Source organism: Toxotes jaculatrix, chromosome 6 (assembly GCF_017976425.1).
Source record: "Toxotes jaculatrix isolate fToxJac2 chromosome 6, fToxJac2.pri, whole genome shotgun sequence".
Taxonomy (NCBI): Eukaryota; Metazoa; Chordata; class Actinopteri; family Toxotidae; genus Toxotes; species Toxotes jaculatrix.
In genome coordinates this window covers 28,303,751-28,318,097 of record NC_054399.1, presented here as the reverse complement: position 1 = coordinate 28,318,097, position 14,347 = coordinate 28,303,751, and the positions used below count along the sequence as shown (strand labels likewise).

Below are 14,347 nucleotides of genomic sequence, written 5' to 3'. Positions count from 1 at the left end.
CATTCTTTGCATCTCCCTATTCAGAGAATTACAACAAGACAAGATGGCCAAATACTGCTCTGTTTATATGTGTAAACTGTACATAATCATTATGCAAACACAAAAACACAATTAACTCACTTAAATACATGCACTATCACTCAAAGCAAACAAGGACATGTTATTTCTGTTGTAGATTACATGGTGAATGGCTCACAGTCATGCATTTTTGGGAAAATAACTGTAAATTAACTGCTAATAAACCACCTTTCCCATCACTGTGCCCACCACACTTAATATTATACGCTGCCAACTCCTCAGAGAGCCACAGCGTGACTTGGGGAAAACTTTGGCTAGCGGGAAACAAGATGTCGGCTATTAGATGTAAACCTCTGCACACTTTTCTCCTTGCATCAGTGGAGTGTGTCATTAATTGACATCCTAGCCATGGAGCTACCCACTGTTAGAATGAATAAGGTTGGCTAGGATGTACTTGAGGCCTGGAAGGCAACACTTGAAGCGGCAAAAAGTCCACTTACATGAAAATTAACTTCCTGCACTATCTTCAGAGCCACAGAGAAAAGGGTGGGGTGGGAAATGGTTTCCAGGGGTGGGGGTGGGTGGGGAATAGATCTAAAGAGACGGAAGGGAAGTAGAAGCAGAGGACTGGGGTGGAAAATAAATGAAGGAAAAGAAGCTGGGCAGTAAAAGTAAGGGAAGAAAGACAAGTAGGTTTTCTTGAGCAAGGAATGTTTTAACTTTAAAGAGGACGGAGGGGCACTGTATATGTGTGTGTGTGTGTGTGTGTGTGTGTGTGTGAGAGAGAGAGAGAGAGAGAGAGAGAGAGAGAGAGAGCTAGAGTGTGTGTTTGAAAGGCTGTCAAGGTCAGGACATGGTTCTTTGATAGAGAACTTTAATTGGACTATATTAAAGACAGCCATCCTTTCATTATCTGGATTTCAATGTTGAGTTTTTGCACATCTTATGGTTTTAATGCTCTCTTGGGCCCGTTTGGTCTTAAGTAAAAATATAATTCTGGGGTAACACAGATGTGCGAGTAAAAGTCACATACTTCCTGTCTCCATCCAATCACCTGACCTTGTTCCAGTGGGGTTTTGTGTTGCTATAACAAAATCATACTGCTCCAGCCTTTGGTTGTTACAATTTCCACAGTCAAAAGTCAGGAAAGCATAAGGACTGAGCAAAGGACTAATCCTGTAATTTTTCTTGTCAGGACAGAAGAACGGCAGGGCTTCTAGGAAAAAAGTGGGTCTCAGGTTCATCCAACACAACCCGGACCTGGATTAGCAGAAGACAATGAATGGATGAACTGATGGTAATGTAATAACATTTATATTTGACTTAATGTCATTTTTTAGCATTTTGCCTAGTTTGTTTGCTTTTTTTTTAAATTTATCTGTCCGATGTAAATATAACTCAAACATGACATGTCAGTGCCACATTAGCTCCACTGAAAAAGTTGGTGAGAATATTCCACTTTGTGTTTCTTCTTTATTGAAAATGGAAAAAACACAGAGCTTCTGGTTTGGTTCCATTTACTATGTGGTCAGTTATCTGCAATGATCAGCCTGAATCTCATCTCTTGCTGCTGTGGCAGCAATTGCTTTTAAACCATACACTCTGATGGGTTAAAGAATAAACTACATATGTATTGTACAATATACGACACAATGCCGCAGTCAGAAGTCAGAAGGATATTTATAGTATTGTAGATAAAGAGAATTCATACATGACCCTTATGTTGCTACATAAGATATTTATACAGTGGTGAACTGCAAGACCCAAGAAAGAGCCGAAGCCGACATCAACATCTGCCGTTATGGTAACCTCTGGAAACTACGAGCAACCAGATCAGGGACCTCCTTTCAGGAAAGTGCTGAGGTTGTTTGAAGAGCAAGCATGTGGAGCAACACAGCCATAAAGCCTACAGAATAACAGAGTAACATAAACACTTTCAAACTGAATAAATGATAAATACCTCATGCTACTTTACTGTTTCTGTCCACAGAACTGCTGCTCACTGGAAGTTCATTGTTTTTGAGTCTAAAGTGACTTACTCTGAAGCAAAACGTGACCTTAATTTAAAGGTAAATTTGGTGTTTGTGAACCTGAGCCTTATTCTCATATTGTCAATCATGACAATTGGTCATTATAACATTATTTCTCACCACCTCCATTGTAGATTTAAGAAGTGCCTACTCTGGCAAAGAGGCTAAGACCACACTATTTGTCTCATTTGCGAATTTACATATTTCTAACCATGACTGTTGTTTGTTTTCTTGTCTTAGAGATGTGGTGTAGTATTTACAGTTTACAGGTAGTACTTGAAATGTCCCATCCTACAATGAAAATACCACACCTTTGTCACTGCGGCACCACGATTGTGCCACACAACAGAATGTGTTACAGTATCATGTAAGCAAGAGGTCCTCAGCAAACACACTACAGCCTTTTGGCTTGCGATGTGATGTCTTGTCACCCTGCTTTGATATTATACAGTGCACTTTACTGCAGATTTTAAAAGTCCAGTTAATGTCCAGCTCCAACATGCTGCTTTACCAGAGCCATTACTAATGTCTCAAATAAATAAACTGTCTTTAATTCTCTGTCAGCGATGTATTCATTGTGGTTCCAGAAACACACATCTCCACATCCATAATCAACCAAAGGCAGCTGCACATATGCTCCATCAAGTAGCCAGTATTTTAAAATACTGTGAAGCATACAGAGTTTTGTGATTGTCCAGGCTATATGCACATTTTTTTTTGTCACAAGCTCTGTCCCGACCTGTACCTCATTCTGTGATCATCCGTGTACCAAATACAGGTCTTTTCCTTTGTTCCTCGTGTGTTTCTGTTCCTAGTGTTTCCCTGCATATCTGCTCCTTGTGTTTTGAAATAATGTTGTCTGTATCTGCCTGCTTGTCTACCAGCCTGTCATCCTGCCTGTCTGCTCACTGGTTTGCCTGTAAGCCTGATATCTTTATTAAAAGCAACTTGACTACATCAGTCTGCCTTTGTGCCTGCATTTGGCTCCTCCTTATCTGCGCTATTATCAGCAAACCTTGACACCTTGTTTATTTTTACTGACTGCCTGTCATTGTGATTCTGTGTGTTATGTATTTTACTGTGCTGTGTATCCTCTGACAGCTTCTGTGCCGTTGCCGTTTTTCTGCACAACTGGTCCGGACTGTGATTCCAACAGATTTTAAAATCGGCCATTTAGTCTAAATTCAGTGTCCTGAAAACTGATGCAACGTCAGTACGCAACGTTGTTTAATCATGAAGAAACTGAGTGCACGTCTGATGTGCAGACCAGAGTTGCATATCCAAGCATACAGGAGACTATCATTATACTGCTGGTAGATGGCTGAAGCGAGGGACAGCACATTCTCATGGTAAGCTTTGATTTTCCTGTATGTACAAAGCTGTAAATGTTTGAATTGTGTCATAGGCTAACCTAATATAATATTTTACATTTAACTGTAGTTCTGCTTTCTTTTAAGATGCTAGGTGAAATGAAGGTAGGAACTGCAGGAAAGTGAAAAATGAGAAAACATGAAAAGACTCTCACCTGCTCCAGCCCAGTTCACTAATCCTGTTAAACTTCCATTTTGTCCCTCCTGCTCTCTGTGATCACCTCTACTGTATTTTATCTTTTCTCATTTACATGTTTTTTTTGTTGTTGTTTCTGTTGTCAGACAACAGGATGAGGAAGAAATAACCTCGTGATTTAATTGTGGCACAAATGTCATCCCTGCACTGCTGCGATGGCAGCCAGCTCATTATTTTATAATTGTGACGTCACATGACAAAATCAACATAAATACAGGCTAATGATGACAGCTGTGTGGGATGTATTGACACTGAAAATGAACGAGTACAGTAAGAGTTAGAGAAGACAGAAGCTTGTCTTCTTTACTGCCACACGGCCGACTTTGACTGGGCAGACAGACGCTGGCGGTTACTCAGCCCCCTCCAGCTCTTTGTGATGATATACACTGTGCTTAAATACAGCTGCATTCACCATTCAGTTGATGTCATTTACATTTTTTTCTGTTTCTGTTGTCAGACAACAGAGTGAGTAAGAAATGGAAAGAAACAGATTTGGTCGCGGCTCATAAATACTAAGAGTTAATCGGCAGTCATTACAAGCTGCTGGCTGCTAAACAATCTATATTTTATGACCGCAACATCGTCTGACAAAGTCAACACAAATAGAGGTTACTAATAGCAGTTGTGTGATATATTGAGATTTGAAATGAGTGCTCACAGAGAGGTCGTCTTCTTAACTTTACATCATGTGTAATATTTCTGTGCCTGTGCACTGTATTAACCATGTTTTCATAAATCTTTGCAGCCTCTGAATAATGTGAAATGCATTAAGACAATTCACAAGCCGGGCCTTTGTGAGTTCTGGTGGCAGAAAAGAGAACAGCATGTTGGAGCTCATGAGGCTGGAGGACAATGCGTGTTTGGGGAGCTGCAACTTCAGTGTTTAGGAATTTCATTTAGGAAAAGTTGTGATTATCACTATAACAGTCACAGTAAGTGAACTCATTCCTTTGCACACTGATTGTTTTACTGTCCTGACTCACACTAGAAGACAGGATACAAATACAACCCACATGCTCACATAGGCACAGAGAACCTACACTCAGGCAGCAGCTTACCAGTGTGTTTTCTTGCTGAGTGTTGATCTGTGGCAGGTAGGGAGCGGTGGCGAGCTGAGCCTGGCAGCGGTGCATTATGGTGCTGTGCTCTCTGTGGTAGCCCAATTTAAGCAGCAGGCTGCCATACTGAAGCCACTCAATCAGACCTGAGCCCACACACACACCTGACTGCGGGAGAAACACAATATACAGCACACAAGCATGAGTTAGAGGTGCTGCAAGAGTATGGATGATGAGATGATAATGTGAGTAGATATAACCCTATCACCTTAGCCATAAGAAGGGATGGGTCAGGGTGCGCTAGAAAAAAAAAACTAGTGTGTGTGACTTGTTGTCGGACCCCATCAGAATGTGTATGTCTTTGCAACTGTTCAAAAATGGCCACATTTGAAGGGGAAGTGAAAAGCTAAACATCACATAGAAGAGGAAGATAGGACAATTGTTTAAATATGGAGATAAGGGAATACATTTTCTGACAGTGTCTCCTGGAAGGTAGTCACAGTGTTGCAGTTGGTCGCACACATGAAGAGTGACAGATAGTTGTGTAAAGAATGAAAAAGAAACTTCAGAAGAAGGTCAAACTCTCTCTCCTTTCTCCCCTCTGCACAGCTGGCCGGTCAATGCGTGATGTGGGTGTCAATGTCGAATTGTCGGATTCAGAAAGTTACTGCTAAACTGCTAACATTCCCATCAGACCCAGCTTTACTTTGCTTTCAGTGATAATTTGTGTGTTAGCGGGTGTCAACATCCAAACATGCTGAACTGAAAGATAATGTCCAGGGTAAACATTTTACTAGTACTTCTTCTTTTATTTTGAAGCCCCAGCCCTTGTGTATCAGTCCCCAGACTGCTTCCTGTCTTTGTCTGCCCCACCCTAATTGGTTTCACCTGTTGCCTATTACCTCGTGTATATAAGTCCTGTTGTTCCCTGTGTCCTGTGTTTGTTTGTGTTGCTTCAGTGTGTGCTTCTGCCCTGTTTTTCTGTGTCTGTTTCTCATTCCTGGACTTACCTTGGTTGCATTTTATTCAAAGTAAGGACTTTTGGGAGTTTGTCTTGGGTTTTGTGTTTCCTGTCTTTTTTTCCCTTCATGGATGATATTTAGTTGTTTAAGTTTTGGTTCCTGGCCCTGGACTTCATGCTGGTGCTTTGAGTTAAAAAGGGCTAATTCTAGCATCAGTGTGTCTTGGGGTTTTAGCATTTGGGTTCTCCTCTCCTGTGTTTGTGGCTACTTTTTCTCAGGAGATGGCAGAGACCAAACTTGGGGAAAAAAAAAACACATAGTGAATTGTGCCAAAAGATGCATTCTCTGACCTAATCCACCTTTAAATGGAGAGCATGGGTTCAATATGAAGTTTTGTGTGAAGTCAGGCAAGTCTACAGGGTTATACACGACATGACAGTGTGGGGTGCCTGCCATTCAATCTGCCAAGATCATTCAGTCTTGCCAGAAAGTAAAATTAAGGAACTAGTTAAGTCTCATCAGTTAATTAGTTCTCAGTGTATATATCACCTTGTCCTCTCCCTTTTCAGTTGCCATAACATCATGCTGCTTTACTGTGTGCTTCATGTCCTGGTTCTTTGTTTTGACTACTTCTGGATTCGTTTGACCCACCTCCAGTGGCATTTGACCTCTGCCTGCCTCACCACCAAGTAAGCCTTTGTTCATCTTTGTTCATAATTAATCATTGATCTGAATAAGTTCTGCCTTGGCCTCTGTGTTTGGGTTCTATTCCCTGTGCTCTGGTTAACCTGCTGGCACCAGCTGCCACAACATAAAGCAACACACTGCTCTGTGCAGCCCAGTTTTTTGTTTGTTTGTTTGTTTGTTTGTTTTGAATTGTTCCTGGAAAGACTCCTAAGATTGTTTTTTTTTTCCTTCGCGGATAAGTCAAAACTTTATTAGTTGCAGAAATAATATTTTAAAATTCTTGTCAAAGGGGGCATGAACAACAGAAAGGTGTGTTGCTTTTTGTGATTGCCCCCTCTGCACCTTCACTCATTCTGTTTGCCAAACTTGTGGAGTGGGCTGCACTGAGGCTTCTGTATATTTTGTATATTTTGATAAGAACATGTTCATGACTAACTTATCTCTTTTACGTATTTAGGGTGTGTTACTGTTTAGATGTTACTGATGTGCTGGAATTGTCTTTTAGATTCTCAGTTCTGTTTGAATCTAAGGTAACAAATTATGGCAAATTCTACTTGGGCTTCTCTGTTTTATTAAAAATTATGATTACTTATGTTTATTGCCTGTGTTTAAGAAGGTTTTACAGTCTACAGTCAGCGCAGTTTTGAAACCAAGCAGATGTGCATGCTAAACAAACATATTTTGAAATGGCCTGATGTTAGAGCTGTGTGTGCGCCATGTTTGATGTCCACTGAAAACCTGTGAATTCACAAGTTCCATCCTTTGATCCTTCAGTAGTCATTCAAGCTGGAAGCACAAATCTTAGTGGTAATGATTTTAGACAACCTCTATCATCCCCAACAACTCCACCTGATCTGCCATAGGTGGAGGAAGAATTGCCTGCAGAGTACAATGATGGGTGGAAAATTTTCAGCCGGTTTAAATTGAGAACTGTTGAGCAACACATCTCAAAAGAGAGACTGACTGTCAAAGTGTACTTGGTGTTAAAAGATAGCTGGGTTGGTGGTATCAGCAGACTTATCAGACACCAGCTTGAGTTTCCTTGAAAGGGAAAGTTAGGGAGTTACTCAGAAGGATCCTTCCCAGCCTGAGTTTATGAACAAAACACCACTTTGTGGAGATCTACCCCCCACTTGGTATGCTGCTTTGGGCCATTAGTAAAGCTATGGACCCTGAGATCTGAGGCCAAACACAGCTTTTTCAAAAAGGTGATGCATGATATCTACAACTTCAGAAATACTCTGCTCACCCTGGCAACCAAGCACTAGCTAATGATGGTGTGCTACTTCAGTGATCCAAGCCTCTTATCACCTTCCTTGTTAGAGCAGAACATCAAAACAGTCAGCATATATGGTTTAGACATCCCACAGAGGAATGCAGTAAATAAAATACCTGAAGCACTGTCTCTTGCTTCAGATGCACATCAGTATGGGGCCTTCTTCACTGAAGGTGCGGTTTCATCTGCTGGGCAATGTGGTGGCCTATTCAAACCTGTTACTTTTCTTCTTAATCTTCAGCAAGGTCTCTTTCTTGTGCAGGAAGCTTTCTTTGTATTAAGCTCAATGTTTCAGGTGTTATGGGGTGTCTGAGTTTATCATTCTAATGTCACACTGACACAGATCATACAGAGAAATGGATGTTGGCTTACAGAAAGTCTGTTGTTCTTATTAAACATTTAATGTGTCAAGACTTTTTTGGTTTTCTTTTAGTATTGACTTTTCCACATCAAAACAGTAAACTGGTTAAAAATTAAAGCAATGTTGCAGAGGATTTATGAGAATACTCAACTAATGGACAGTGAAGTTGAAGTGCAAAACTTTAAAAGTAAAGTTCTCTCCACAAAAACTGCACTGCTGTTGATGTATAATTGTAAAGTATAAGAACATACAGTTTCCTGTTTATCATATATAATTAAGTAATCTTGAGTACATGGTAATATGTAATATGTTTGAATTTAAGATAGCACTTTGGGTGAACTACCTAAATTCCTACCTAACAACCTAAGTTGACACGTTAGCCCTCAGTTGCGAAAACTCAAAAAGTCTTAGCAGCTGGTTGCTCTACGTTTTTCTCAACTTTTCTTGACAGTGCAGTGATACAAAAATAATATATGTATGTAATGTAATATTCACTTCTTATTCCTGTAAGAATTTTGCAGTCCTAGAAAGAAAAGCAAGTGGTAAGCGATAAGAGTCCTAACACTTTCATCTTTCTGTACCATCCTTGCAGTCAAATAATGAAATGAACACTCCCACACATCTAACACCTTCATGCTTAGTTTTCATGTTTACATTACATCTTTACATTAACTTTACTGTGAGTGATATGAATAAAAACTTGTTTTACAGCCTCACGGAGGTGTTGGCTCTAGACTATAGTCTTGTTTTCAGACGAGTTAGAGTGACTGTTGCCACATTTATCACATTTCAGACATTCTGAAAAGTAAGTTTTGACAAACAACCACAGGGAGCATTGTTAATGTGTTGACTCCCTGAGTCTTTTGTGGCAAATTGGCACAGCTGATACTGATGCATGTAAATGTGCACTACTTGCTGACAAATCCACAGAGGTCTCATCACAGCGCTCCCTGTGATCTGTTCTTAGCAGAGAGACAGGTAGTATTATATGCAAATTAGCATATAATGTCATCTGGCACCGTCTTGCAAATTTTTGAGCAGCTAAAAGTCAGTCTCATTGGAGGAGAGTTGGCAGTGACTGGTCAGGGAGCTGTGTGGAGCAGTCATGGTGGCAGTTGTTTCAGATTACAAAGCCAAAAGTTTAAAAAAAAACAAAAAAACAAACTATTTCTGTGTTCATGACAGCAACACTTTTCCTGGGTGGGAATAGATGAATCCATTCCATACTATTTGTCAGCAATCTCTGTGGAAGGCCACTGGAACTGGTTTAGTTTTAAAGGCGCCAATAATCAGTGTATACAGACACACAGATGATGCCTACAATGAAACACCAGCTGCACCAAGCCAGTATGTTGGCAAAGTGGCCAAATGACACCACCTCATAATGTCTGATTAATGTACTGGCAAGATGGATGAATAGACACTTACCTGCCTCATCAATTCCTGCTCTGATTTTTTTGGCACATTGAATTTGCTTAATTAAACAGAAAAGTTAGCTCTGTAAGTTATGATTTATGAGGCTAATCTACAAATTCAATAAGAACAACACAGGCCAATTTATATTTTGGATTAAGGTGCAGTTCAGTTTCAAATGCAATACTGCTTGCTTACATTGTTGTTATTCCTCATGCTGTTTGTTACTGTATATTCAAAATTTCAGACATTACCATGGTAGAAAGTAAATAAAAAATATCAGGCTGGTTCAATTGTTTGCATCTGCCACCCCCTCTCCATCTGTCAGAGTCCTGCTGTGTAACAATTTCCCACCAGTTTACTGCTGTTTGATGTTTGTCAGCTCTTCGTGTGGCTGTTGGTGCATATGGTTTAAAGTACTGGATACTGGTTCAGTAATGAGGAATTGTTATCTATATTAACAAAAAAAGTTAAAAAAGCCACTGATGAGGATGATTGGGATGGAGGAAATATACCTGACAAACTATAGTGAATGAATCTTGAAACTTCAAATTGTAAGTTTGATAGTTAACATAGAGCCATGAGAATATAATGAGATTACTGGCTTAATTACAAGCAGTAAAACTAAATCCCCAAATTCCCTGTAATGAGGAAGGCATTGAGGAAGTGGTAATTGTGTAGACCAGGTGGTAAAGAAATAACCGAAGAACAAGAATAAGCAAGCATCTGCATTGGAGATTAATTTTATGGTATTGTAGATAAAACTGACAGTGAGCATATTCAAATAACTGTTAGTCACTCACTGCATGGTCCACACAACTAGTGACATAAACTCTGGTAAATTTTTGCAGACCAGCTTCCTGGATCCAAGTTGTAGTCCATAGTCTGCTATAAATGTTTACAACACAACGGTGGGATAGTAAGTATAATGTTTGATTGTTTTCTCATCAAACAGCTATTTTCATTATCAATTAATCTGTTGGTTATTTATTTCAATCTCTGATTACTTGATTAATTTATCAAATATCAGAAAATAGTTTAAAGTCACTTTAAACTTTATACGAGGCACATCACACTCCCTTTCTTCAAATGCTCTGTTTTGTAGAACCGTCAGCCCAAAACCCAAAGATATACAATATGAATATATTACAATACAATATTAAAATACAATAATATTTAGATTTTTTTCTTGATAAATGATTTAAACAATTAATTTATTACAATTTATTACATTTAGTAATGTATCAATAGTTTTTGTCAATCTACTAAACTGATTAACTGAATGTTTCACCATGTTTCATCATCATTCAATAAGTAGGCTCCAAACCTCCAAATTTAATGGGCAACTGCACCACTTTTGCACAAAAAGGTCAGTTTGCTCGTCATATTGAGACATACTCAGCCTTTGAAAACAGCTAATGCCTTCATTTCCTCTCAAAGGAACTTTGACATGTTGGAGTAAATAACATTAATAAAGAAAAAACAGTGCTAGGTGTTGGTTTGGTAGGTGCAGGATCCAGTGTCCCCTAACTTCATGGAGGGGTAGTATATGTCTTTGTACAAGTGTATGTGTATGAACCTGATGAATTTCTCTTTTTGCTTAATTTTGAGTGTAGTTCTGCTCTTTGATGCTCAGGGACTGTCAGACATTTAGATCCTGTAGCTGTGTTACCAAATTGGTGTCTTCATTAATAGGATTAAGGAAACTACAGCAAACTATACTAATGAACATGGAGGCTTTTGTCAGGTTTGTACTGAATAAGAAGCCTGAAAGGACTTTGAGAAATCTTTAGTTTCCTTTCCCCTGTGTAGTGAAAAGCAGACCTCATAGAGATGGTCAGCATGCCATGCCCTGGGGTCAACACACACACACACACACACACACACACACACACACACACACACACACACACACACACACACACACACACACACACACACAGGACTCGCTGCTCAGCCTAGCAACAATTAAAGAATGGGCTAGAATTCATGGTGGAAAAACTGTCATTCTTCCTCTACCATTTCTTTGTGTTCTTATTCTGTTTTGTAGGACACACTCTTCTCCCCAAGTCTCAGATGACTTCTGGCTGGTGGAGGTTAATGGAGTCTAAAGGACATACATGCACCAACACAGACACACACACAGTGTGTACTCCCCGAGGTCACTGTGTCTCTGTGCTGTACTTGTGACACTACTATTATTGAGCAAGAAAGAGGGAAACAAGGAGAGAAGATGGGCGGATAGATAAGGGCAGGTGTTCACAACTCTCACCGAGTTCACAGCAGATTTTTGATTTTTCAGTACATAGATGAAAAGCAATTTTCACTATGCAGTGTCTCCTGTGGTTGCCTGAGGACATACACACAGACACACACACACACACACATGCAGGTACTTACAAACTAATATCATGAAGCAATGCCCTCACTCAAATAGGGAAACACAGTTTGACATTTAAAGAAAAATCCACCTTAAACAGAATCAGCAACAAGAATAAACACAGGGTTTTGGTGTCACTGTCTCAGAATGAGAGTGCACTGGCTTCAGCCATTTTTCCAGCATGTTCAACAAACAAACAAGTATAAATCCATTTTACAAACCACAAATTCAACCACAAGGTAAAATGCATCGTCTAGGAAATAAACAGCCATAAATCAGAAAAATCAAAAACAAAAACAAACAGAAAATGTAAAAGTCAGTCATTGTTCACACCAAAGCATCAATGCTGTCTGCAGGCACATCCCCTCAATAATTTACTTCAGTAGTTGGGAATATGCTTTTGTACGCAACCTACTAATTCTTCAAATTTTTCGTAATCAGTATTTCACAAGTACTTTTAGATGGTACTGTGGTAAACCTCCCCCCAAAAAGAAAAATCAGGCTTGGTGTAAGATCTGATGTCTCACTGTTTTGAACAGATGGACCACTGGGGTGTTTCCTGTGGTCTCTTTAATGTACAGTTCTAGGGTCAGTGAATGATCAATCAAAACACAATACTAAAGTACAAGTACTTAATTGTAGCTGAACGAGAGGGTACTGGATGCAGCCTGCAGAGCAGTCCAGTGAGGTTGGAAATCCTGCCCTGAAAATCCAACCCCACAATTTTAAGATTGCATCTCATGTTTTTCAATAAGAAAATAAAAAAAGACATGAGTCCTGCTCACAGACAGCAGCAGTTGATATGATGTTGGTAAATGTTAACTTGCCTTGCTACAAAAGTCTAAAAGCCTCTTTTAAATCTCTGGATGAGTCAGACAATTTTTCTGAAGTGAAATGTTAGTAAACCAAGCTGTGTAAGTTGTTAAATTATCAAATGTAATATATTAACTCTGGTGTGTGATACCTTACTTGACGTTAGCTAACTAATGTTAGATACGTAGAGAGCTTGAGTTAATGACTGGTAGCCTGTTAGAGGTGCAAGTTAACAAAATCAAATCTTCTTTTAAGAAAGAATTTTAGTTGTGTCGATTTAGCTAAACTATGGATTTTCTGTGGATATTAGCTCTTTACATTAGTAGATTACTTGACTAACAGCTACGTCATTGTTCAGCCTGAGTTAAGTCAATCACAAGGTAGAGAACCTGAGACAGGGATTACGCCGTCAGGTAAACACACCATTTAAAATGACATTTTTCACAGGCTTTGCTGGAAGAGGGAGATGAGGGGAGCTGCAGGGAATTGACTCAGAAAATTTGCACCCTGGTTTCTGCAATTGCAATGATTTCTGGTGGATTTGTGCAGGGTTTTGTGAGTGAATGGATTTTGAGTGGGTGGGTGAGGATCCTCTCCACTGTTCTCATTATTTTCAAAGCACTGTGTGAAATTTTCACATCTAAAGGTCATTTTGCTATAACAGTGTATGCATGTCTTGCTTTTACACTAATTCAAATGTAAAAGTGTTGTTTTGACTATGGTGACCAAATGGATTGTATGAGTCTTGTTAAACTGACCTTAAGGCAGTTGATGTAGATGTGAATGAGCTTCTAACTTTCTCTGAGTGAACATTTCAAGTGTTGTACACAATGTTGAGATCAGATATTTTCCAGAGTGTGTCTATGTGTGTGAAACAGTTTATTTATACATTCTGGATCAAGAAATTTGCAATTTGCCAAATACATAAATGAACATAATCTCATTACGGAGACAATGTAATAGAAAATGTAATTTGGTTGCAATTATGTTTCCTGCAAAATGTATTTGCTGTTGCAGTTTATCTGTAGAGGAACGTTACTTTTAGGTGACCGGGTTGGGAAAATACATGCTAGGACAAAATAAACTGGGCATTGCAAGCTTCTGAATTTCCCACGTGCTCTGAACAAAACACAGTGATGCACTGGATGTGGGCGGGACTGGGCAGCCATCTCCACCTTCCCACAGCTTGTAGGCAGTGCCACTTGAGCTGGACAGGTCTGAGAGGGATTAAAGCCTGTGTGTGAGTCTGTGGAGGTCTGGCCAAATCATTTCACTACAGGCACTCCACTGCACCTCCTCTTTCATCACATCTCGATCTGTCCTCCTCCTTTACGTTTGTATGATTGCTAGTCTTCACTGCCTGTCGTGATCTGAGGCAGTTGTGTTGGTTCTGCAACGTTACCTAGGTCAGTGTGTACCCAGTGTATATTATACAGTTCAACTTGGATCCTATTTGCAACAACGATGATGTGTTTTTGCATAATCAGCTCGACATTTAATTGATTTAAGTCAGGAACCATCTGATCAGAGAATAAGTAGACAGGATTATGAATCTCAGCAGACGTGTTGATTTGCCATTGCAGGATAAGCACACATCAAACTAACAACAATAATGATATCACCACTCCGGTAATTAGCAAAAGAGATGAGAGAGGACCATCCTGTTTAATGTTATCTCCACTGGAAAGACATATAAAGTTTTAATAACACCATGTAGCCGAATGCAGAGGTGTTCTCTGTTCTTAAGAATGACAGCGGTCATTAAATCTCTCTTTGTCACGGT

At 39.6% G+C, this 14,347-nt stretch overlaps 1 protein-coding gene across 1 annotated transcript in view; it reads right to left on the bottom strand.

The window, feature by feature from the left end:
• The window catches only part of LOC121182864 (spermatogenesis-associated protein 16-like), an 81,567-nt gene that overhangs the window by 22,754 nt on the left and 44,466 nt on the right, over positions 1-14,347 (bottom strand). The window contains exon 8 of the mRNA XM_041039485.1: positions 4,673-4,840. Within this exon, the coding sequence (XP_040895419.1) occupies positions 4,673-4,840 (168 nt within the window). The remainder of the gene's footprint in view (positions 1-4,672; positions 4,841-14,347) is intronic.